The sequence below is a fragment of the Ochotona princeps genome, chromosome 2 (genome assembly GCF_030435755.1).
Source record: "Ochotona princeps isolate mOchPri1 chromosome 2, mOchPri1.hap1, whole genome shotgun sequence".
Taxonomy (NCBI): Eukaryota; Metazoa; Chordata; class Mammalia; order Lagomorpha; family Ochotonidae; genus Ochotona; species Ochotona princeps.
In genome coordinates, this window is record NC_080833.1 from 723,806 (window position 1) to 748,900 (window position 25,095).

Genomic DNA, 25,095 nt, shown 5'->3' on the forward strand with positions numbered 1-25,095 from the left:
CCCAGACTGGCGCTGGCTCGAGCACAGCCTGGTGGAGATGCTCCGGATGGACGCAGGGCGACCCCATTTCCGGGTGGGGCGGGGCCTGAGGGGAAGGTGGAGGCGGGACTTAGCCCGAGCTCAGAGAGAGGATGCTGAGGGCGTGTGGGGCGGGGCCTGTGTTCACTGACGGGCGGAGCCCGAGCTGAGTGACGGGAGGGGCCTGCGTTTGTCCAGGGGAGGGGCTGGCGCTGAGTGAAGGGCCCAGGCCCAGCGGTCACTGCCCGCTGTCCATCGCCCTGGGGGCCTGCGCCGCGTCCTGCTGGCCTCGCACAGAGTAGTCCAGACTCCCGGAAACCCGTAGATGCATCTTCACTCCGTGTCCAGGGCAGGCCCTGTGGCTCGCTCACTCCTCCATGGATCAGGAAACTGAGACACAGGCGGGGGGGGGGGGGGGGAGGGCGGGACACCCGGCCACCCAGGTAGATGCAGGCGTCGCTGGGGAGGGCGCCCCATCCTCGCCGCCTGTGGCGCGTGGTTTTCCCCGCCTGGTGATGTGCCCAGCGTCCACCTGGTGGATGTGAGCTTGCTGGCTTTGTCTCACGTCCACATGTGTTGCTGAACTGAGACGGACTGCCAGCTCACTGAAGATTGTGTGTTTATCTGAAGGGCAGAGTGGTGGGGAGAGAGAGGGAGAGCTGGCGCGGCCTGTGCCCTGCCCAGATGCCCACAGCGGACAGGCCAAAGCCAGGAGCCTCGCCTGGGTCTCCCACACAGGTGACCAGGGTGTGCAGGGAGCCGGAATCTAGACGTGGACTTTGGTGCCCTGGGCCAGGGTCACTAGGGATATGATATGAACCCCCTCACACACACTCTCTCACCCCAACCCCAGACCACCAGCTTTTGCTTGGTGTGGCCATCTGTCGCGGCTAGCTGAGCCGGCATAGTAGGCACGGCGAATGTCCAAGCGAAAAGCATGGACACACGGAGACCATGATGGTGTTAGAGGTGCTGGGAGCCGTCTGCTCCTAAGCCCCTTTATTACCATATTGTATCCTCTTCCCCCCAAGCCCATTAACAGGACAATAGGACGCCAACGAATCTGCAAAGGCCAGGTGCTACTGCTGTAGGCCGATTCCTGAGTGCTCAGCTTAAGGAATGTAAATCAACTCCTCAGCCCACAACATATTCCCCCTTCTGTATTAAAGCAAACTTGAATACGCCTGTCTTAGGTTGTGGACTCTCAGGTTATCGGCCTTACCCGTCATCGGGAACCTCTGTAGCATGACGGAGCCTCTGTGTTAGGTGGGTCCGTTCCCGGTCCATCTTACCCATCCCTGGCTGCCGTTCAACACGTTGTCTGCTGCAGCTGCTCAAACCATACTTGGGGAAGCTGGTAACCCTGTTCCATGGCTAGGAGTGAATATCAGCTCAGTAGCAATGAGCAAACAGCAGTTCCCGGGCTTGGGAAAACAAAGCACTTCGCAGGTGAAACATACATCAAAGGCACAATGGGAGAGAAGAGGCCATGATCTTAGGAGTAACTTAGCTCGGTAGCAATGAGCAGACAGCAGTTCCCGGGCTTGGGAAAACATTTTGCACTTGCACAGGTGATACACCAGAAATGCATACAATACAATAGCAAGGCGTACGATGGGGTACAGGAGGCCTAGACCAAATCTAACAGCATCTGCTATTTCTTTTCCAACAAATCAACCCACAGTCACAGCGTAAACATGCCCACCCACTCATGTTCATCAGTAAAGTCCTGTTTTCCGCAACTCTGGCAGTCTGTTCTGCGACCTTGTTCACTGTCACCACGGTAGCTGGTGGTGAGGAGTGAGACTGGGTGATAGGCAGTTAGGGTATTCTGGGTCCCCAAGTCATTTTTCTTCCCAAATATAAAAGGGAATTTCCCCACCATGTTTTAGATTCACCAGAGCAGTCTCTTCCAAGGGGCAAGGGTGCTATTAGCATATCAATCCCACCTGAGGCACCAGCCATTACCTCCGGCCATTGTGTGGGAGGGTCCCAGGCCGATCTCCTTATCATTGAGAGGAGGACAGGAGGAAGTAATATGCAGATGCCTAAGGCCTGGAATGTCCTGTCTAGCACCTCTCTGTTTTTTTGTCCCAAAGGCAGATACTTGGAGACCAGGAAATTCCTTTGTCCTTGGAAAACCCCCTCTTTGAACTAAAGCTTTAAAAGGGTCCCAACACCCCCATGCACGGGTCTTTTCTATCTCAGAACCCCCTCCCTTCACTAGGGCGGGAGTTTCCTTTCTTAGCTTTTCTAATAAATCTTACTTTAAAACTAAACTGTGTCCGCATGAAAATTCTTCTTTCCTGCGAGACAAGAATTGAGGTTGCTGCCGTACTCAGGGTCAAAAACCCTACAACAGTTTTGGTGCCGTGACTCGGATCCTACCAGCAAAATTTCTCCAGCCAGTCTGCAAACATCCATCTTGTCGGATAGTGAGCAAAGTGGACTTTCTATCCTGTTTTTCGGAGACACTAGTTCTCCACAATTAGTAACTCTCGGAAAAAGAAACACCGGGTCCCTGTCGGCCAGTTAAATGTGTTTAGCGCAGCTGCCGGTCTTAAGACTCAGGGGCGAGGCTTGCTGAGTTTGGCTAAATTGGTCCCCTGGAGCTGGGACACGTTTCTGATCTTTTCTCGCTGCCCGCTTCCCGTGGATCTGCGCCACAGGAAGGACAGGGAAAGCCTGGGCAAGTAGGGGTCCTGGCCAGGGCACTTCCCGGTGTTCCCCAAAAACCCATCAGCTGACCCTGGTCCCCAGAAATGCCCAGTGGGCAAGGCGCTGGGAAACGGCTCCTCTCGCTTCCGTAGATCGGTGCCGCAGGGAGAGTAGGCCTGGATGACTAGGGGGTCTGGCCAGGGCACTCCCTGGCGTTCCCTGAAAGCCCATCGACTGACCTCAGTCCCCAAGAAGCCCAGTGGGCACGACGCTGTGAAACGCCACCCTGGCGGATTGGCCCTTGGTGATGTGGGAGAAGGCTTGGACGAATAGGAGATCTGGCCAGGGCACTCCCTGGCGTTCCCCTAAAGCCCGTCTGCCTGACCCTAAACCTCTAGTGAACAGAGGACCGTGAAGCGCTTCCTGACAGGAAAGGCACCTGGGCGCTCAGTCTAAGGAAGCTGGGAATCTACCTTTCGCTTCTCTCTCCTCAGCTCCAGGAATGTCGGTTTTGTCCAAACTCAGTTTCCTTTCCGCGGACTAAGCACGTCGCGCAAGACTGGGGAGAAGTCTTAGAGTGCCTCAGGAATTCTGGTCAGGGCCACTCCCTGATGTTTTTCGAAAGGCCTCTGGACTGTACCCCGGACTCTGACAGCCTGTCAGGGTGTCGGGCTGAAATCTGCACTCTTTCCTTCCTTCCGTGGGGACCCAGTTGTCAGTAGGAATGGGTGCAACCCACGGCGAGGCCCTGCACTGCGTGCCTCAATTCCCAAACTGCCCCAGGCACTGACAAGTCCTCCACTAACTTTTCTGTTAGGATCTCCTCAAAAGGTTTTGTTAGTTATTTGAAAGATTTGTAGAGTTCTAGTTCATAGGATATTAAAATATCATTACGCGCAGTTAATTCCCACAACCTGGTTCTTTACCGTGAGCTGAAACACACCAGACGCAACGAGGTATCTTAGGAGGTTCATTCCAACGGGGCAGGAACAGGGTAGAGGTGGTGAAGATCAGGAAAGAAGGGGAGAGACCAGAGAGGGAGGGATAAGAGAGACCAGAGAGACAGAGACCAGAGAGAGAGAGACAGAGACCAGAGAAGGAGGGATCAGAGAGAGAGCCGCACCTTGGGGGGGGGGGACCTTTTTGTCTGCCAGGTGTGGGGGATGGGGGTTGGGAGGGATTGAGGCCAGGCCCCCAGGGGATTGGTGCCTACAGGTGAATGCCTAGGGATGATTGGCGAGTGGGCAGAGTTGGGGAGGGGGCTGGAAGATTGGGGTGTGATTCAGGTGGAATGCCAGGTTACATCTGATTGGTGGACGGCTGGACCGGCGCGAACTTCATGAGCTGTGAGGAAGAAGGAACGGCGCCGGGTCCAGGGAGGGATATTGGAATAACTCCTTACAGGTTTTCCTCACTAAGTCTCCTCATTTTCTATGGATTCAGGCTTTGGGTTTTGTTTTACTGGTCAGTATGTGCTAAAGATCAATTGGTCTGTGATAGGGAAAAGGGAAAAGCCAGGCAGGGTTTCTTTCTAGGCCCCTCATTGAGATCTAAGCAATAAACATAGACTTGAGGGAGGAATGTGTAACACCTTTAATCCATTCACGAGGCAGGCGGCAGAGAAAGTTCCTCAGGAAGGAGTGTAGTCGCTACAACACACACATCCTTCTCTAGCCTTAGTTAAGGACATCGTTACATAGGCTTATAGAATCAGGCAGAAGTTTGAGGTCAGGCTTGTCAACTCGAGGATAGAACAAATTTCAAAGGGAGAGCATATTTGTCCGGCAGAAGTCCCAGATGCAGCAGGGTGCAGGGGATATTTTTGTCACATGCTGTTTCTGACTTGTATGTTCCCCAGGACATCAGAATGCACCAGGCAAGAGGCCTAGGTCTAGCATGGCGCAGGAAACAGGAGCGGATTGTTCACTCCTGGCACATGCTGTTCTAGCCGAGACATCCCATAAGGCGTGGGAGGCCAAGCGACGTGGGTCAAGTGTACTGACTTCACTCCCCCCTCCCTCCCTACTTCTGTGGTCTCCAGAGTACACCTGGACACCATGGGCTAGCTATAGGAGTCTTAACAGACGTCTTAAACTCAGGAGAGATAGAAACTGAGGGACGCTTCTGTTTTCTTATCCTCTCTTTTCAGATGGGAAACAAGCCATCCACCACAAAAACCCCCTTGGGGTTTATCCTCAAGCATTGGGATTCCTTTGACCCCCAGAATTTAAAGAAAAAGTGCCTGATCTTTTTCTGCACCACAGCCTGGCCAGGCTACAAGCTGGAGGATGGAGAGGGCTGGCCTCAAGAGGGAAGTATAAACCTCAATACCATCTTACAGCTAGATAACTTCTGCCGGAAAGCAGGGAAATGGGCAGAGATGCCCTATATTCAGACTTTTTATGCGTTGAGGGAAAGGAAAGAGTTTCAGGAGGTTTGTAAGGTTGAGCCTGCTACAGCGGCACCCGCGCTAGGACCACAGCAGTCCTTCCGGGATCTGCCTGCTCTTCCAACCTGTCCTCCCTACTCTCAGAATATGCCTCCCACAGGGCCCCCTGTTAACATGCTGCCCCTCCAGCAGATACCAGGAATACAAGGGCCAGTTCAGGTCCAAGTGCCTTTTCCCTTGCAGGATCTTAGACAAATTAAGGCAGAGCTAGGGAGCTTTACAGATGACCCAGACAGCTATGTAGATGTTTTTCGGAGTTTAGCACAGATGTATGAATTAACCTGGAAGGATGCGATGATGCTCTTTGACCAGACTTTGACGATGTTGTAGGGTTTTTGAACCCCGAATACTGCAGCAACCTCAAATTCTTGTCTCGCAGGAAAGAAGAATTTTCATGCGGACACAGTTTAGTTTTAAAGTAAGATTTATTAGAAAAGCTAAGAAAGGAGACTCCCGCCCTAGTGAAGGGAGGGGGTTCTGAGATACAAAAGGACCCTTACCCCTGCCATAGTGGGACAGCTGGAGGGGACCCAAGGGCTAGAGAAAGGGAGAGGGAAGAAAGGCACACTCCTGGAATGTCCTGTCTAGCACCTCTCTGTTTTTTTGTCCCAAAGGCAGATACTTGGAGACCAGGAAATTCCTTTGTCCTTGGAAAACCCCCTCTTTGAACTAAAGCTTAAAAGGGTCCCAACACCCCCATGCACGGGTCTTTTCTATCTCAGAACCCCCTCCCTTCACTAGGGCGGGAGTTTCCTTTCTTAGCTTTTCTAATAAATCTTACTTTAAAACTAAACTGTGTCCGCATGAAAATTCTTCTTTCCTGCGAGACAAGAATTGAGGTTGCTGCCGTACTCAGGGTCAAAAACCCTACAACATGGCTATGATGGTCGCCATTATGCCAAAGTCTCTTTTATTCTTATCAGGCCCCATAAACACAGGCGGGATTCAGGGCAGCCGCAGGAGAACAGCAGAATCGCAATAGCCATTCCAGCATGCTGTCAGGGTGCGCTGGAACTTGGTGTCATTCACCTCAGAGGCGTCTCCTGTACTTAAGAGAGAAACATAGGGATAACACAAGCAAACACATGCTTCAAATTCAATGGCTAAGGTTCACTCACAAGAGCGAGTCCTCAAGATCCACTGCCATAGTGGTGGGAGGAAAAACAAGAGAGAAAAACCCGTATTCATGGTGGGAAAAGCATTTTTAAAGTTTCCTTTCAAAGCTGTTTCTCCAAAAACAAAGAAAATTCCTGGTATCCAAGGTACCTGGCCTTGGGACAAAAGGCCAGAAAGTTGTCACTGGCCAACTTCCTTGGTCCCTTTCAAATGATAAAGAGGCCAGTCTGAAGCCCTCCCCCTTGGCAATGGCTGGAGACAGATTTGGGCGGAGGCTTCAGGTGGGGAATAGAAATGCAAATGTCACCCTAGTCTGTTGGGGAAGTAAGTACCTGTGAAGATATGCATTTGTGCTCTGGTGACTCCAAGACAAGGTGGGGAAAATATAAACCTAACAAAAGGAGTTCCAAATCAAAGCACGGATGGGTATTAGGAAGGCTCAATACTTCCTCCCCCATCCCACATGGGTCTCAGAGAACAAAGTCCAAAGGCACCGATAAACTTCGGCTTTGCCATCAGTCAGGGAACAAGCTGCAGAACAGCGACAAAATACTGATATACTTATGTTATATATAAAGGCCTAATATACTTGCTTGGCCCGTCGATCTTCCGACTCAAATGCCATCACCGTGGCCAGTACCCGAGCTTTCACAAGACTCCGCAGCAGGAGCTTGCCAGACAAGCCTCTCAGGAATCCATCGTGGGCCATTTTCATTTTCTGGGAACCACAAACTGATCCTTGCCCCCAAATGAGGACGGGATCTGGGCCTAGCCACTGACCAGTCAAGGGGTCCTTCCACATCACATAACCTTTCTGCTTCTGAGACGGATTCCAATGACGATCTGCAGCAGACCATCCTTCAGCATCCAATGTTATAAAATTTAAAATAAATAATACAAGATTCAAATGATCTCGGGAAGTACTATATTCCCCCTTTTTAGCTTTAATAAGGTAATCCTTTATAGTACGGTTGGCACATTCCACAATACCTTGCCATGCTGGGGGGGGGGGGTGGCGGGGAAACCTAGGTTAACCTGCATAAACCACCTTCATGCCTCAGCACCGACTTCAGATTTGATGATTATCTGGGGATTTCAAAATCCGGCACAACAGTCCTATGGAGACTGCTTGCTCTAAGGGACATCTGTCCTGGCTGCAGCAGACTGAGCCTCAGTGTGGCACTGTGCAGGGCACCCCATGTCCCCCTGAGCCTCGGTGTGGCGCTGTGCAGGGCACCCCATGTCCCCCTGAGCCTCGGTGTGGCGCTGTGCAGGGCACCCCATGTCCCCCTGAGCCTCGGTGTGGTGCTGTGCAGGGCACCCCTTGTCCTTACGCTTGATTGCTGCGATCCATGTGTTCCTGACTGGCTACTGCAGGCAGCACCGTTTGGTCAGTCCCAGATGGCTCCTGCAGGCGGCACCGTGTGCTCACGTCCCGGGCTGGCCGCTGCAGGCGGCACTGTGTGGTGACATCCTGGGCTGACTCTTCCTGGATGGGCAGCAGGGCCACCAGGACACAAACTGGTGGCTATATGGGACCCTGATGCATGCAAGGAGAGGACCCCAGCCACTAGGCTACTGCACTGGGACCTTTTCTGTTCTCACTTTCTATTTGCTTTTGTTTGCATTTTAGAGGCCGAGAGATGGACACAGAGAATCTCCCACCCTTTGGTTCACTTCCGAATTGGCTGCGATGGCCAGGACTGCCAGGAACTTCCTCTGGGTCTCTCACACAGGTGCTAGACCCAGGGACTTGGAATGCTCCCTGCTTTCCAAGGCCACCAGCAGGGAGCTGGGCGGAAAGAGGAGCTGCTGGGGCCCTGTGGGGTGCTGGTGTCATGGTGGGGGGCTTCTCCGTGAGCCCCTTCTGCTTTCCCCTCCCAGGAAACTGCAGGTGAGGTGGGCAGCGGCCTCTGCTGGCCGCAGCTGTTAGTGCATGCCGGGCATCAGGGAGCCTGCTGTCCACCCTGAGCTGCAAGCCAGCAAAACCGTGGTCAGCAAGTCCATCTGATCTGTGGGGATCTCAGGCCAGGAAATGAGGAGGGGCTGGACTCCTGGACCCCTGGGGAGCATGCAGCAGGCCAGTTACAGACACCCAGGCAGGTGCGACCGAGCCACGCTGCTCATCAGCCAAGTCCCCAGGCTGGGCAGGGCTGGCCACTGAAGACCCCCCACTTCCCAATCCATGTGGACTCGTTACGTTACAGACTGGAATGCGGAAAAGGCTGAGTGTATGGTGATGACATACGTACATACATGTGGACGAGAAACATGTATGAACATGACCCTGAAGCATGTGAGTGTGTCTGAGTGACCTTGAAGACCATGTGTGTGTGTGTGACCCTGGGGAGCACGTGTGTGTGTGAGACCCTGAGTACCCAAGGTGTGTGTGTGTGGGTGACCCTGAGGAGCACGTGTGTGTGTGTGTGTGTGTGTGTGTGTGTGTGTGTTTCCCTGAGGAGCAGCTGTTGTGTCCCCAAGGACCACATGAGCATGTGTGTATAGCCCCAAGGGCCACGTGTGTCTGTGTTGCCCTGAGGCCTGGGCAACAAGAGGGCAGCTGAGGAGCCCTCCCCACGCTGAGGTGTGTCTATGCCATTCCGCACACAGACCCTGCTCCTATCAGCTGCTGCCTGTGGCCTGGGGCCATTGCTGCTGCCCAGTCTGACCTGGTGAATGGGGCTGGCCATACCCCAGGCACACGTGTGTTTGGGGGGCAGTGCTGCCATCTGCTCTGGTACCACGTCACTGATCGTCAGGCAAACAGAGTGGATAGGTGGGGATTTTGAGTGGGGCACTTCCTGCAGACAAGGGTGGAGGCTTCCCCTCGGTCCCCAGCTCTGACGCACCTCCTACCAGCCCCCACCCCTCCTGGCAGCCTGGACTATGTCTCCTCTTGGGCTGCTGTGGGCACATGCTGAGTCTCAGCCCAAGCAAGCCAGCGCTCTGGGCACCGGGCCTGGCAGTCTGTAGAGATGGCATATCCTGGGAGGAGCTGGAGTCCTCTGGCCAGACCTGGCCACGTGGTGCCCACTCAAGCAGTGCTGGACAGAACCACCTGAGGTGGCCAAGGCTCATTGCAGCTGTTGAGCCCTGCCCTCCTGCCAGGGTCATGGCCGGCTGGCTCTCTTCCTGGCATTGCCCCTGGCGCTGCTGCAGCCTCGCCTAGGCTTCTCCAGGCTGCCCAGCACAGAGAGCAGAAGGGCCAGCAGGTGCCGGGGCCCTCACACAGGGTCTGCCTCGTTGCTCCTTCCTGAACCGCTCTCCTGCCCAGCACTGGCCAGGGCTGACTCCCCTGGCCACCAGCAGCCCCATGGTCCACGCCAGCACCAGCAGACCTGCGCCCAGGACAGGCACAGTCACACGGAGGAGGGCAGCACCCTGGAGCAGCCCCCTGGCGGGCTCTGCCTTCCCCATTTGCAGAGGCTGCATGCTAGAGGTCATGCTGGTCACTGCCACAGGGCACAAGGTCTCCAGTCAGCCACCTGCTGGGCCCACCTGGCCCAACCCTGCTCCAGGGCCACTTTCCCTGGATGGCCTGGGGTGCCCAGGAGCCCCCTTCCCTGAAGGTGCCTGGCTCTGAGTCCACAGGGCAACAGGGGCAGCTTGACATGGCCACTGCCGTCCTGCTCTCTGGTGCCCCAGGAGGGCACAGCAGCCGGCCGTAAGCCTGAACGTCTGGGATGAGGCCTGCGGCTGCCATGGATACACCCGGCTACAGCTGTGGTTCCAGCTGTGTGCCGGGCAGACTCCTGGGGACAGCCATGGTAGCTCGGGCCAGGGGCTCCCTGCCTCCATGTGGGTCTGTGGTTCCAACTTGGGCCTGAGCAGCCAAGGCTGTCTTGGACATCTGGGGACCTGAATGAGGTCCGCTCTTGCCCCGTGTCTTCCATCTCCACAGCCTAAGCCTGCCTGGTCCAGACTGTACCACGGGACGCTGGGCAAGTGGACAGGAGAACTAGGCCTGCCCTTACGTACCCTGGGCTAGGGGTTGTCAGGGGTCCTGGAGCTCGAGGGGCTGGCCGCCCGCTGCCAGCTTTGCCTCCCAGCTGGCATTGGGCCAGCCTTAGCTCTGCCACAACATCCTGATGGCCGCCCTCTGGGAGGTAGGTCAGGTGTGTCCTTCAGGGACTGGCGCCTGGGTATGGGTGGGTGGGTACATGTGAGTGTGTACCTGTATGTGTGGACACATGTGTGAGCATGTGCACATGCATGTGTGGGTATGTGTGTGCATGCGGGTGTGTGTGAGGGTACATGAGTGTGCGTCTGCCGTGGCAGGAGCTGTTCCCTGGACCTGTGCCCCCACCAGCTTTCCGCTTGCCGGGCCATGCTCATGGTCAGTGACAGATAAGGCCACTCTGCTGCCCCAACGCTTTATTGCCAGGCTGGGGCAGGTGCTCGGGCAGGGGCTGGGACTGAGCATGAGCCCAGGCTGCCCGGCAGGGAGGCCCTCGGGGGACTGTCTTTGAGGGCTGAAGGGTCCCTGGGGGCTCCTGGGCTCAAGGGCTGGTCACCACGTGGGCCACGAAGATGATCTTGTAGGTTTCCTTCATTCCCGCCCTGAGCTGAAGCAGGGCTGACACCATGAGGGGGTGGTCTGGCTGCAAGGGGACAGGTGGAGGGAGGAGCACTCGGCCAGTGGGCTCCCTCCCTGCCCTGGCACTGCTCCCTCAGCAGCTGCCCTCCCCTGGGTGACCTGAGCCCGCGGGCACCTACATCAAAGTCGGCAGGGGGCACCCAGGAGATGGTGATGGTCTTGGTCTGGCCCCGCTCCACCATGCCCCGGGAGGGCTCCACGGAGAAGCCCTTGTGTTGTAGGGCGGCTACGCTGTCCAGGCTGAACTCCACGGCCTGTGGGGCAGGGCTGCTGTGGCAGGCCAGGAAGGGAGGGCCGGGACCCCCACTCAGCTCTGCCAGCTGCCACCTGCCCAGGCAGGCCTTGCCACCTGGGGTTGAGCTTGGTCACCTTCTTAGGAGAGAGCTGGGTGGTCCGGATGCAGCCCACCTGCAGCTCTCGGGTGGCGGGCGGGGTGGCTGAGCCCGTGTCCAGCTGCACGTAGTTCAGGGTTAGCAGGATGTGCTTCAGTTCCTCCGTATCTGCTGGGGCGGAGGGCCTGGCTGGGGGCTCGGGGCAGGGGTCAGGCCTGGGGGCTTGGGGCAGGAGGGCCTGGCTGGGGGTTTGGGGCGGAGGGCCTGGCTGGGGGCTCGGGGCGGAGGGCCTGGCTGGGGGCTCGGGGCAGGAGGGCCTGGCTGGGGGCTCAGGGCAGGGGTCAGGCCTGGGGGCACACAGGGGCAGGGGTGGGCGTGGAGCCCAGTCCAGACACTCACCCTCCCTGTGCTCGGGGTCGGAGGTGGGAACCATGGCCAGGGACTCCACGGGCACATCCAGCGGGTCCCCACCTTCTACGAACATCATGTGCTCGCGGGCGGCGCCCTTCAACAGGATCTGATGTGAGACTTTCTGTGGAAGACAAGAGCAGTGGCCTTGCCAGGTGGCGCCTCCAGCCCCATGGGTGACCAGGCTGGGCAGGGGTGTGTGTGGGGTGCCCGGCGCACCTTCTCAAACAGCACCACCTGTAGTCGGTCAGAGAAGTAGAGGCTCTCGTGGTCGGGGCTGAAGGTCACGGTGAAGTCCTGCGCCTTCCCGGGCTCCATGATGCCCTCCACGGGGACCACGCTGAACACACTCTGCCCACTGAGGTTCTGTGAGCCTGCAGGCAGCAGGGCAGGCGTGGCCACCTCTGTCCAAGGCCCTGCTGTGGCCCTGTGACCCCTCGTCCCCAGCTCACCCACGACCTCCGTCCTTTGGGCGGGCGAGGTGAGGAACCGGGGCAGCTGCTGCCGGTCCTGGACTCTGCTGCTGGCCAGGCTGTCCAGCTGCACCGAGAACTTGATGGGCAGTGACGAGCTGTTCTGCAGCTGTTGGGGGCTGCCGTCAGGGCCCACCCCTCCTCCCACTGTGGCCAGCGACCCTGGGTCGCACGACCTGCGGAGGCTTCACCCGGGCCAGCTTCCATGGCGGCATCCAGGGCCCGGTCCTCCCACCCTCCTGTCCTGGCCTGCTCCTCCACCTCCACGCAGTCCCTGTCCAGATTCTGGGTCCAGGACTCCAGCTGGGCCAGCGAGAGGACCAGTATGCACTCGCAGCTGCTTGAGCCCAATGCCGGGTGCAGGCCTGGCCCCGTGCACAGCAGGGTGGAAGGGTGGTACAGCCCTGCAGAGTGTCTGGGCTGAGGAGCCAGGGAGGGTGAGGGCAGGAGGGGAAGAGAGGCTGGCAGAGGTGGCAGCCACTCAGGCTGCTGGGGACTCTGAGAGGCCAGGCTGACCCCTGCCCATGTGTTGTCCCCTGGAAGGTGGGGCTGCCCCTGCCCACGTGCTGTCCCCTGGAAGGAGGGGGCTGCCCCCTGCCCGCATGCTGTCCCCTGGAAGGTGGGGCTGCCCCCAGCCCGCGTGCTGACCCTGGGAGCTGGGGCTGCCCACGTGCTGACCCTGGGAGCTGGGGCTGCCCCCTGCCTGCGTGCTGACCCTGGGAGCTGGGGCTGCCCGCATGCTGACCCTGGGAGAGCCAGGTCACCTTGAAGCTAGAGGAGACGGACTCCCTGGCAATGACGTAGCCCATGTTGAGGACGCCCCCTTCAATGGAGCACGTGATCATGGGGGCCACTCCGGTGCCTAGGAGGGTGAGGGTCAGCGTGCCCCTCTTGGTGACGATGTCCAGTGTCTCCTGATCCTAGGAGGCCAGGCCCTTTAGCAAGGCGCCCTGCTGGGGTTCTCCTCGGCCCCCTTGGACTGTCCTGGGCCCTGGCACAGGGGTGAGGGCAGCTGGGGACTCACCAGGGGCACAGGGGCGAGGGGCAGCCGGGGACTCACCAGGGGCACAGGGGCGAGGGCAGCCGGGGACTCACCAGGGTGCTCTCGCGGGGCAAGAAGCACAGGAGGAGGACCTGGGTCTCCCCCGTGGGCAGCCTGCTCGAGGGGTTCAGCAGCACAAAGGGGCCATTGGGGTTCAGCACGGAGAACTCCACCTGGGACGGTGTGCAGGGCAACGCTGACCTGCAGGGCCCAGCTACCGGCCTCCCGCCCCTGCATGCTGGGCCTGGCGGCCAGGGTACCTCCAGGTCCTCGGGGGAGATGTTCCGGATGGAGACCTTCTTGATGCTGCGGTGTCCTGTAACAGGCAAGGCGTCCGGTCCGGGCCCCAGGCCGAAGGGGCCGGTGCAGGGCTGCAGCCCCCGCGACTCACCCACAGCAACATCGCCAAAGTTGAAGATGGTCTTGCCCTTGTCGGATGTCACGACGATGGGGGGCGCCACGCTCGGGCACCACAGCTCCAGGTACAGGGTGTTGTGGGGGCTGGGGTAAGGGCCAGTGAGGGCAGTGTAGGGTGACCTGCCCAGTCCCAGTCTGCTGGCCTGAGCACGCCGTACCTGAAGCTCAGGGGCTCTGACCCCTTCCTGTCGCTGATGTCACCGCTGGCCACAACGCAGGGGACCACCAACTTGTCGAACTTGCCCTGGAATGCCCTGGCTAGGCTGGCCTGGGCAGCCTGGTACTCCTCGGCACTGCAAGGATGCCGGCACACGGCCCTCAGCAGGGGCCCAGCGGCCGCCCAGCGGCCGGGGCACCCCAGCCCACTGCAGGTTCTCGGGGTTGGGGCCCCGCTAGCTGATTCCCGGAGTCCCTGTCACACATGGGGCAGTAAGGGGCACAGCAACCTGCGTGACCTCTGTCCACGGCCAGTCCCTGGCTCGTCTGTGGGCACAGGGAGGCCGCTGGCAGGGCCCTGGGGCCAGGGCAGGCAACTGCCACCACTGCCCTCCGCCCCGGGAAGGGGGAGTGTGTGTGGCATGGTCCCCCTTGGGGCGGCTCCTGCCCGGGGACCCACCTGGCTGTGAGCTCCTGCCGCTGGCTGTGGGAGATGATAGAGCAACGCAACCCACGCTCACGGCCCTGCAGGCGCAGCACGGCCAGGGACTGCTTCCGAAACTCCTTCCTTTGGGGCACGGTGTCCTTGCGGAACTGATAGGGGGTGTGGCTGTGGGGCTGCCCTCCTGGGTCCATGGCTCCTTTAGGGCCCAGCCCTCTCCACCCTCTGACCACCGAGCCTCTGATGCTTGGGGGACACCAAGGCCGCTGTGAGGAGACCCCACGGGTTGTTCCCGGCACCGGGCCTGTCTTTCATAACGGGGAGTCCCAGCACCCCGCCTTCCTGCCCCCTGCACCTACGCACCGCTTTGGCCTCCGTGTCTTTGCTCAGAGTCTGCAGGGCTTCCTGGTGAATCAGTGTGTTGGGCAGCACAGGCCGGAAGGCCACCTGGACCAGGCATCTCTGGCAGAGCCCGTGGCAGTGGGTGCTGAGCCTGAGTCAGCCACACCCCACCGTGGCTCCCAAATGCCTCCCAAGGGCACGCCTTCTTTGAGGTTTTAGCCTAGACATGGCCTCATGGCCTGTCCACTGGCCAGGGAGGGGGCTGGGCTGCCGCACGGGCCTGTCGGGCCCCCATCCCCAGGGCTGCAGGCCCTTCCCCAGCCTGTCACCCAGCTGTGGTGAAGGAGGCCAGGCTGGGGCCACTCACCTTTCCTGGCAGCACGGTCCCCACTGAGGGTGAGATGGTGATGGGTGAGTCGGTGGGCAGCAGGAACTCAAAGGACGTGGGTCCCACGGGACAGGCCTCCGCCGAGCCAATGCGTGGCACCGAGTGGGTTAGCGAGTTCCTGCTCAGGTGCGAGTTGACCACGTAGAGCGTGGCCACCGAAGTGCTGTACAGTGCCGTGGCCGCGAACTTGATCTGGTAGTGGGACAGCTCCAGCGGCGGGTGGACCCCCACAGCCCGGCAGGACAGCCTGAAGCATCTGGGGCGACCAGCAGCAGGGGTCACCTGGAGGAGTTGGGGCTGGTACAAAACGGCTAAACTCTCACTGCAGCACCAGAGTCCTCTGGGGTGCCCGGTGGAATCCATGGCCATTGAGCCATTTGGATCGGATTTGGCCCAACCGTGTGCAACACCAACCCGACAGGCTCACACCCGCCTGGGCTTCATGTGATCTCTTCTACAGAGGGTCTCCAGCAAGTGCCTGGACTGGTGTTGGACGCGGTCCCCAGCTCCTTCCTGGTGAGACCACAGAGCCCCAGCCACGTATGGTCCTCTCTGGCCACCTTGGGCCACTACCCACAAGAAGGCCACAGCCGAGGAGGCCCACGGCCTCCCAGTCGAGTCCTCTGTTTCACAGGAGTTTCTATGTCTGCTGTTGTGTGACCGAGGGGCCTGGACCCAGGTGGCCCCCCACGGCCAGCTGGCTGTGCTGCCTTGGCACCCCTGAACCCAGGTGGCCCCTGGAGGCCAGTTGGCTGTGCTGCTTTGGCACCCCTGGACCCAGGTGGCCCCTGGAGGCCAGCTGGCTGTGCTGCCCTGGGCTCACCGGTTGATCTCGGACTTGCAGACCAGTTCAAAGTTGTACTCTCTGGCACGCGTGGGCTGGAAGGTCACCTCCAGCTGCAGGGTCTCCAGAGGCAAGATCGTCCCAAACCCGTCATTGGGCTGAACGTCGACAAACTGGAAAGTGGAATGCTGCCTGGGGAGAGTAGCTGGGGCCTGGGGGGCCAGGGCCCTGTCGGGTGGGAGCTGGGATTCTAGGGCCCCGTCGGGTGGGAGCTGGGCCTTCAGGGCCCCGTTGGGTGGGAGCTGGGGCCTGGGGGATTGGAGCCCTGTTGGGTGGGAGCTGGGGCCTCCAGGGCCCCGTCGGGTGGGAGCTGGGGCTCCAGAACCCAGTTGGGTGGGAGTTGGGGCTCCAGGGCCCCGTCGGGTGGGAGCTGGGCCTCCAGGGCCCTGATGGGTGGGAGTTGGGGCTCGAGGACCCCGTCGGGGAAGGGGAGGGCCTGGACCTCGTGGTGTCCCGAGAGACAAAGGGAGAGGGGGCCGGGCCAGGATGTCGCTAGTGGGGTCAGGAGAACCCAGGGCTGCACTGGGTATGCAGGGCACGGCTCCACCCTGGCACTGGTGCCCATCAGCCCATGGCCTTGGCCCCCGCGCCTCCAGTGCCTGACCATGGGGATACCTTGGGGAGTCCGACGAAGCCAAACTCCTGGGGCAGCAGGGAGTGGTTGCAGAGCTCCACCTCAGTCCGGACGGCTTCATAGATGGTGCAGTGACCGAAGTCCAGCTCTGAGGGCTTCATCTCCAGGTCTGAGGTAGTGACCACGGCGTGGACCGTGAACCCCACCGGCTTGGCCTGAAGTGTGGAGGGCAGAAGTCTGTCCCCAGCCACTGGCAAAAACTCAGGCTGTGAAGGGGGCCTGGGGCTGCCCACCAGCCATGTCCAGACACACGGTTCTAGAGAGGCCACCTCTGGCTGTCCCCGCTCTCCAGGATGGGATATGTCATGGGGCAGGGGTAGGGGCAGCTGTGTGGTGCCCTGTGCCCGTGAGGACACGTGCTGTGTGTGTGCACATATGCCTGTGTGCACACGGGTGAGTGGGGCATGCTTGGCCTGCACAGAGGCAGATCTGGGTCCCTGGAACACCCCTTCCCACCCAGTGCAGGACCCAGGCCCAGCAGCACCCTTCTCTCCCCACCATGGGGGTCATCTGCCAGGGCTCAGCCTCTGGGTTCCACTGGGCATGCGCCCTGCACTGACCTGGTCTGACACCCATATGCTCATCGGGGCCTCCAGGACGCGGCTGTCCTGGTCGAAGTACTTGCCAGCATCTTCGGGGAGCGAGTGCCTGGGGAGGTGAGACTGAGCGGGGTCTATTCTGCTCCTCCCCCACCCCAGCCAGGCCCGGCTCAGGCAAGCCCAGTTGGCCATGGGGACGGGGGGGCACCCTCGTCACATCAGACGTCTGTGCCCCAGGTCCTCCTCAGGCACACCCTGGACGGCGACAGGGACACCTCTGTCACCCACACTGGGAGCTGGCTGAGGGGGCAGTCCTCTCCCTTGAATCAATCAACACTAACAGGACTCCTGGCTGTCTGCTGTGCCAAGGCACAAGGTTTTCCCGGCAGCACTGAAGCCTGGGAACAGCACAGGGGCTGCAAAAGAGGCTGGGGGACCCCCGGGTGACAAGGACACCCCAGGGAGCAGAGTGAAGAGGTAAACCCCAGGGCTGTGGTGGAGCTTGGTGTGTCCCTGGGGACTTGAGGGACAGGGACGAAGGTGCCGGGGACACACAGGGACAGTGGCTGGCACCAGTGACGCCCACGCGCCCACCACAGCGCAGGAAGGGCACACACACCATGTGCCATGGCCCCCGCACTCCCGGCTCACCGCGGCAGGAACTTGAGCTGCACGGTGCAGGAGGACAGCGCCTGGATGTAGCCTGTCTCAGGCAGCAGCTCCATGTGGCCCCGCAGCTCTGGGCACACCTCGAACCGCAGGCGCAGGGCAGCTTTGGATCTGCAGGCCCAGGGCAGGGGCGAGAGGCCCTGTCGGTGCTTAGCACGGCCACCGGGGCATGGGGCACGACCCCCTTCTCCCAGGGCCCCAGCTGCCAGTCCCAAGGGGCTCACGGTGCCCAGCCGCGGTCAGGGACTGCAGCCTCTGGGCTCCCTCTACTATTGCAAACGCCCCACGACCTGCCAGACTGACAAGAGGCAAGCTCCAGCTAGGCCAGCTCTGGGCCGGACTCTGCCCACTTCCTGACCCTCAGCTATAGCCCTGGGGCCCCAGTGCGCTGGGTGATACCCCGGCCATGGCCCACGTCTCCTCGCCCCTGGCCGCCCAGCGGCAGTGCTCACCGTGTGTGCACCACGATGGAGTCCTGGTAGAGCCGGTCATACATGCAGATCTTGAGGTCCACGCTGGGCCGCGGGACCCAGACCGGAACATCCGTGGCAGTGCCCGTGGCCCTGAAGTACAGCTGTGGGGGCAGACGCAGCTAGTCACCTGCTGGGCCTGCATCTGCACCCCAGGGTCAGTGCAGACCCACGTCCCGTCTCACTGAATACGCGTGTATTCACATGCTATTCACAAAAATCACCAACAATGAGAGTGAGGGACGCAGATCAGCCCCTATCTGCTCGCTCGCTCCAAGACCACAAAGGCCACGGCTGGACAGGCGGAAGGCAGAGGTGTGAGAAAGGCAGGCGTCGTGTGGGTGACAGGGGTGCAAGGACTGTGTGTACCATGCGTGCTGTGTGTACTGTGTACCGTGTGTATTGTGTGTGCTGTGTGTACTCTGCGTGCTGTGTGTGTGCTGTGTGTGCTGTGTACTGTGTGTGCTGTGTGTGCTGTGTGTAGTGTACCGTGTGTGCTGTGTGTGCTGTGTGTGCTGTGTGTGTGCTGTGTGTACTGTGTGTACCGTGTGTGCTGTGTGTACTGTGTGTACTGTGTGCTGTGTATACTGTGTGTGCTGTGTACTGTGTGTGCTGTGTGTGCTGTGTGTACTGTGTGTACCGTGTGTACTGTGTGTACTGTGTGTACTGTGTGCTGTGTATACTGTGTGTGCTGTGTGTGTACTGTGTGTACTGTGTACCGTGTGTATTGTGTGTGCTGTGTGTACTCTGCGTGCTGTGTGTGTACTGTGTGTACTCTGCGTGCTGTGTGTGTGCTGTGTGTGCTGTGTGTGCTGTGTGTACTGTGTGTGCTGTGTGCTGTGTGTACTGTGTGTGCTGTGTGTACTGTGTGCTGTGTGTACTGTGTGCTGTGTGTGCTGTGTGCTGTGTGTACCGTGTGTGCTGTGTGTACCGTGTGTATTGTGTGTGTACTGTGTGTACTGTGTGTGCTGTGTGTACTGTGTGTACTGTGTGTGCTGTGTGTACTGTGTGTACTGTGTGTGCTGTGTGTGCTGTGTGTGCTGTGTGTGTGCTGTGTGTGCTGTGTGTACTGTGTGTGCTGTGTGTGCCGTGTGTGCTGTGTGTGCCGTGTGTGCTGTGTGTGCTGTGTGTATTGTGTGTGCTGTGTGTACCGTGTGTGCTGTGTGTACCGTGTGTGCTGTGTGTGCTGTGTGTGCTGTGTGTGCTGTGTGTATTGTGTGTGCTGTGTGTACTGTGTGTGCCGTGTGTGCTGTGTGTGCCGTGTGTGCTGTGTGTGTGCTGTGTGTGCTGCGTGTGCTGTGTGTATTGTGTGTACTGTGTGTGCTGTGTGTGCTGTGTGCTGTGTGTGTGCTGTGTGTGCTGTGTACCATGTGTATTGTGTGTGTACTGTGTGTGCTGTGTGTGCTGTGTGTGTGCTGTGTGTGCTGTGTGTACTGTGTGTGCTGTGTGTGCTGTGTGCTGTGTGTGCTGTGTGTGCTGTGTGTGCTGTGTGTACTGTGTACCGTGTGTATTGTGTGTGTACTGTGTGTACCGTGTGTGCTGTGTGTGCTGTGTGTACTGTGTGTACTGTGTGTATTGTGTGTGTACTGTGTGTGCTGTGTGTGTGCTGTGTGTGCTGTGTGTACTGTGTGTGCTGTGTGTGCTGTGTGTGCTGTGTGTGCTGTGTGTACTGTGTACCGTGTGTATTGTGTGTGTACTGTGTGTACTGTGTGTGCTGTGTGTGCTGTGTGTACTGTGTACCGTGTGTATTGTGTGTGTACTGTGTGTGCTGTGTGTGCTGTGTGTGTGCTGTGTGTGCTGTGTGTGCTGTGTGTACTGTGTGTACTGTGTACCGTGTGTATTGTGTGTGTGCTGTGTGTACTGTGTGTACTGTGTGTACTGTGTGTGCTGTGTGTATTGTGTGTGCTGTGTGTGCTGTGTGTACCGTGTGTGCTGTGTGTGCTGTGTGTGTGCTGTGTGTACTGTGTGTGCTGTGTGTGCTGTGTGTGTGCTGTGTGTGCTGTGTGTACTGTGTGTACCGTGTGTGCTGTGTGTGTGCTGTGTGTGCCGTGTGTATCGTGTGTGCTGTGTGTGCTGTGTGTGCTGTGTGTACTCTGCGTGCTGTGTGTGTACTGTGTGTGCTGTGTGTGCCGTGTGTACTGTGTGTACTGTGTGTGCTGTGTGTACTCTGCGTGCTGTGTGTGTACTGTGTGTGCTGTGTGTACTGTGTGTGCTGTGTGTACCGTGTGTGCTGTGTGTGTACTGTGTGTGCTGTGTGTGCCGTGTGTACTGTGTGTACTGTGTGTGCTGTGTGTACTCTGCGTGCTGTGTGTGTACTGTGTGTGCTGTGTGTACTGTGTATATTGTGTGTGCTGTGAGTACTCTGTGTACTGTGTGTACCGTGTGTGCTGTGTGTGCGTGTGTACTGTGTGTGCTGTGTGTACTGTGTAGTGTGCTCTGTGTACCGTGTGTGCTGTGTGTACTGTGTACCATGTGTATTGTGTGTACTGTGTAGTGTGTGTGCTCTGTGTACTGTGTACCATGTGTGTTGTGTGTGCTGTGTGTACTGTTTGTGTGCTGTGTGTGTGGTGTGTACCCTAGATACTGGGCTGTGCTATCCAGGGTCTGAGGTCTTTGGACTCCGGCTCTGTTGTCACTGATTTCAGTCCTGTTTTCTGCCTCTGGAGGCCCTGCAGGGCAGACCCTCGTGGGGCGCAGACAAGTGCAGGGCTGATGCCACAGCAGGGGCAGGGCGCACACACTGTCCTGTCACTCGCACACATTGGCTGGGAGGAGTGGGGACATACTCAGCGTACGGTGACAGGGAAGTTCTCCCTGTCGCGGTGATGGCAGGGAGTACTCAGTGCCAAACCTGGGAACTCAGGTCACGAAGGACAGAGGGGGCCTCACCGCCAGCGTGTGCTGAGGTCAGATAACTGGAGCGTGACTGTGGGAGAAGCTCCAGGCCCCGGGCCCTGGCTGGCTCCCCTGGCTGTAGTGAATGGATGAAGACTGCACGGGAGGTGGGCATAGTGGGCGGGGGCACTCCTGGGCCAGGCGACCAGGGCTGCTGGTGCCTCCTGCACAGGCAGGGACGCGGTGTGTGTGTCCACGCGTGTGCATGTGCACATGTGAGGCTTGTTTATGGCTACACGTGTGCCCAGGTGTCTGTGTGCACTACCCTCCCACTGTCCACACACACACGAAGGCCTTATCTACAGTAAACCAGCCACCTTCGTGCCCTGGGTAGGGCCTGGGCGTGGCCTCCGTGCCCTGGGAAGGGGCTGCCCGCTGAGCACAGGCGTGCCTGGCAGCTGGGCTCTCACCGTAGGGCACAGCGGGTTCGTGAACACCACCTTGAACCGGGCCGCTACCTCTCCTGGCACCACGGGCCGGAAGGTGACGGGCACTCGGACGGAGCAGAAGGGGCCGATTTCGCCCTCTGTGCCCTGTGGGAGGATGGACACACGGGTCAGGGGAGCCACGCGGTGTATCCCGCACGCCTTCCTGAAGCCAGGTCCCTGCTGGGCCAATGGTGGCTGCCCTCTGGGCTGCATTCAAGGAGCCAGTAGTGTGGTCCCCACCCAGGTAGGGGGAGGCAGCTGGGGCCTTGATGCTCGGGTTAGGGGGCGAGCCCCCTGTTCAGTTCAAGCTGCAGACCCAGCGGGAGTCAGCCCAGTCTGACCACGGTCACTTGGAAGGGCCCCTGGGAGTGGGGCTGCAGGCCCGGAGGGGCAGCTGGCTGGGGGCTAAGGGAGGCAAGGTGGACGGTCACCTCCCCCAGTGTAATCTCCATCTGGCCCTCGCTGGGAGGCATCGTGATTACTGTGGGAGCCGCTGGTATTCCCTCTGGTTCTGGAAGAAAATGGGGGGGCTACACATGAGGGATTGGCCCGGCCTGGGATGCGGACCCCCCAGACCCTAGCTCTGCTCTGCCTAGGATGCGGACACCCCAGACCCTAGCTCTGCTCTGCCTGAGATGTGGACACCCCCGGCCCCAGCCCCCAGCCCTGCTCTGCCTGGGACACAGCCCCCACCCCCAGCCCCCACCCCCCAGCCATGTTCTGCCTGGGACACAGCTGTCCCCAGCCCCCAACCCCCAGCCACACTCTGCCTAGGGCACAGCCACCCCCAGCCCCCAGCCCCGCTCTGCCTGGGACGCAGCTGTCCCCAGCCCTCAGCCTGCAGTCCCGCTCTGCCTAGGGTGCAGCTGCCTTCAGCCCCCAGCTCTGCCTGAAATCCAGACCCCCCAACCCACAGTCCCGCTCTGTCCTGTCTCCCACTCACAGAGTGGCTGCAGGGGCACTGGCCCCTACTGTTCTCCCTGGTGTGTCGGGGACCCTTGGAGAAGCTCTGTCCCTCCCACAGCTACCGGAGGCCTTCAGGCCCCCAGGCCTAGGAGGGCAGAGCTGGGTCTCCTGACCCTCTGGGCCTGTAGTCGGTGGCACCATGCCTGCCTGCCAAGGTCCAGAAGGGGCAGCTAAGGCCAGACAAGGCCAGTTAAGGCCTGCCTAGGGCAGGGGAGGCCAGGCGATGCTGGTGGAGGAGCAGGAAGTCCTAGGGCCTGAGGGCAGGGGTGTGGTCCGCTGGGGCACAGGGCACTGGCGCAACCCAGGTGGGGAGCTGGCATCAGGACCAGGGCAGGGAGGGCCTCTGAGTTCTGACTTTCTTTTATTTAAGGATTTAGATGGATTTTTATTTGAAAGGAAGAGTTGCACACAGAGAGAGAAACAGAGATCTTCCGTCTTGCTGGTTCACTCCCCAAGTGGCTGCAAGGTGCCAGGGCTGGGCCAGGCTGAAGCCAGGAGCCCTCCTGGTCTGACGTGTGGGTGCAGGCCCAAGGGCGCCATCAGTGCTGCGTCCCAGGCAAACAGCAGGGCACTGGACTGGGAGCAGGAGGGACGGTGTGGCGTCCACACTGCATCTCGGCAGCATGCCAGGCCCTCACCCGCCAGGATTTTGACTGAGTTCCCAGAGCCAGGCTGTGTGGGGTTGGGTCCAGGCAACATCCACACCCAGCACCCAGCACTGCACATCTGCCCAGCACCCCCCATTCCACACAGCTCCCAACACCAGACAGCTCCCCGATACCACACAGCCCCCCAACACACAACCCCCAACACAACACAACCCCCATACCACACAGCCCCCCAATACCACAGTCCCCAATACCACACAGCCCCTCCAACACCACACAACTCCCAACACAACACAACCCCCCAGTACCACAGTCCCCAATACCACACAACCTCCCAACACAACACAGCCCCCCAACACCACACAGCCCCCCCCCCCCGTAGGCCCCGGTCTCCCAAGGGTTAACTCTACAGCTTAGCTTGTTTCTAAGAGGTAACACAGTGGGCAATCTTGGCCTAATGCTTTTAGCCCCTGGCTTGACTGCAAGTTCCCTCTTCTTTACTTTCCTTTTGTTAAGATGTCCCCAGGGGAGCTTAGGTGTTGCTTGAACATTGGGATAATACTGGGAGGGACTAAGCAGACTATAAAAGACGCAGGATGCTTGGAATAAATTTGGCATTCTGTGTACAAGAGTGACCCACTGCGTGTTGTCTTGTGTTGTCTTATGTGTTGTCTGTTTGTAACCCTAGCCCCTCCCCTCGGCTCGGGGAACGCGGCGACGCGGGCGTTTCCTACAAATGGAGGTTCCCACCGAGATACCGAGACAGAGAGGATAGGGTGAAGGGTCGTCCCGGGAGGCTGGCCAGCTGATTCAGGTAAATGGGACGTATTGTAAGTCTCTCCTAAACTGGTAGGAGAGGGAGTTTTATTTTGATATAAAGTCAGGTTTTAGTTTTATTTTGAAATATAGTTAGGGTTTAGATTTATTTTGAAGTATAGTCAGGTTTTAGATTTATTTTGAAGTATAGTTAGGTCTTGGTGTTTAATTTATCCTGCGAAAAGGATGATAAAATGGGTTCAGCCTTCTCCCAGGATAAATTGGTCACTTTCTTGAAGAACTTTTACATCATATGGGGAACGCTATTGGTCGGAACAGGATGACCGGAAAATTAAGCAATTCAAGCAAGGTTGATTAAAAAAAAAAAATAGAAAGAAAGAAAAAAAAAAGAGAGAAAGAAAGAAATGTGTTCTGTAACTTAATTTAAACCTAAAGCACGAAGTGAACCTATACACTTGTTTTACAAAATATCTCCAGGTTAAAGTATGTCGAAGAAGAGGTTAGAAGTCGCAAAAGGTTTAAGAGTTATATGTCTCTGTTCTGATGTGTTCGGTGTTTGTGCATATGTTTGTTTAGTCGTATTGTTGGTGCTCTATTATTTTTGTCCGGACAAAAACTAGATTTTGTCTTAATATTCTTTCTCCAGTTCTACCTTTGTCCTGAATTGTTAAGTTGTTGTTCTTGTTCTGAATTGGGTGTGTGTGTGACTGACTGACGAGATGGGACGGACCATAACTGACCCCCTTTCTCTCTCCTGATAAATAATTTTATTGGGGAGGTTTAACGAATTTAAAGGTTCATATGACGTTTTCTTGCTTTTTGATCTTCAGCTTACAGTGTTGTTCTGGCATTGATCAGGTCTAGCATACAGTATTCGTTAACATGTTCAGTTAAATGCCAAAGGTACTTTTTGTTTAACTCATTTAGACCTCTAAATTCTTCAGAGTTCTGAACCAAGTCTCATGACTTTGGGGGTTCCAGTAGGATCCCTGTAACTCTCAAAGATTGAGACAAAAATTTGAATAGTGTAATTGTCATTCAAAATAATTTGGATTCAATATTATAAAATTATGCTAAATTTGTTGCATCATATATGCTATTGAATAGATGAGTACTTACGCTCATTGGTCAAAATGTTTCCTAATAACGAAATTAATCCAGATTGTTAATTACTTGTGTTCTTACTTACAAGGAAGTATGTGGGATTTTGCCTTACAGGAAAACAACAAATTCTTTTAAATTGTATAGTGAAATTGGCTATGATGTGTATAATTTCTGAATTTTGCTTTTAAGACAATGGAGTTGGAGTCTGATTCCTTGTGAGAAATAACAGTGTTGTAACATCTCTTTTTACTTGTTAACTAACTTTGGTAAATTCCTAGGTAATCTCCCAAGACAACAGCCAAATTGAAGTTTTTTCAGCTCTC

At 57.9% G+C, this 25,095-nt stretch overlaps 1 protein-coding gene across 1 annotated transcript in view; it reads right to left on the reverse strand.

Annotated features, from left to right (window-relative positions):
- Positions 1-10,718: 10,718 nt before the first annotated feature.
- The window catches only part of CFAP74 (cilia and flagella associated protein 74), a 146,520-nt gene continuing 132,143 nt past the window's right edge, over positions 10,719-25,095 (reverse strand). The window contains exons 18-38 of the mRNA XM_058661000.1: positions 21,749-21,828; positions 21,300-21,422; positions 17,977-18,098; positions 17,507-17,635; positions 16,877-16,964; positions 16,298-16,471; positions 15,662-15,795; positions 14,818-15,094; positions 14,472-14,570; positions 14,127-14,260; positions 13,669-13,803; positions 13,485-13,594; positions 13,354-13,409; positions 13,147-13,266; positions 12,816-12,971; positions 12,031-12,160; positions 11,798-11,952; positions 11,570-11,702; positions 11,208-11,338; positions 10,958-11,092; positions 10,719-10,842 (exon numbers count right to left, since the gene is read on the reverse strand). Coding sequence (XP_058516983.1) covers positions 10,741-10,842; positions 10,958-11,092; positions 11,208-11,338; positions 11,570-11,702; positions 11,798-11,952; positions 12,031-12,160; positions 12,816-12,971; positions 13,147-13,266; positions 13,354-13,409; positions 13,485-13,594; positions 13,669-13,803; positions 14,127-14,260; positions 14,472-14,570; positions 14,818-15,094; positions 15,662-15,795; positions 16,298-16,471; positions 16,877-16,964; positions 17,507-17,635; positions 17,977-18,098; positions 21,300-21,422; positions 21,749-21,828 — 2,723 coding nt within the window. The 3' untranslated portion in view covers positions 10,719-10,740. The remainder of the gene's footprint in view (positions 10,843-10,957; positions 11,093-11,207; positions 11,339-11,569; positions 11,703-11,797; positions 11,953-12,030; positions 12,161-12,815; positions 12,972-13,146; positions 13,267-13,353; positions 13,410-13,484; positions 13,595-13,668; positions 13,804-14,126; positions 14,261-14,471; positions 14,571-14,817; positions 15,095-15,661; positions 15,796-16,297; positions 16,472-16,876; positions 16,965-17,506; positions 17,636-17,976; positions 18,099-21,299; positions 21,423-21,748; positions 21,829-25,095) is intronic.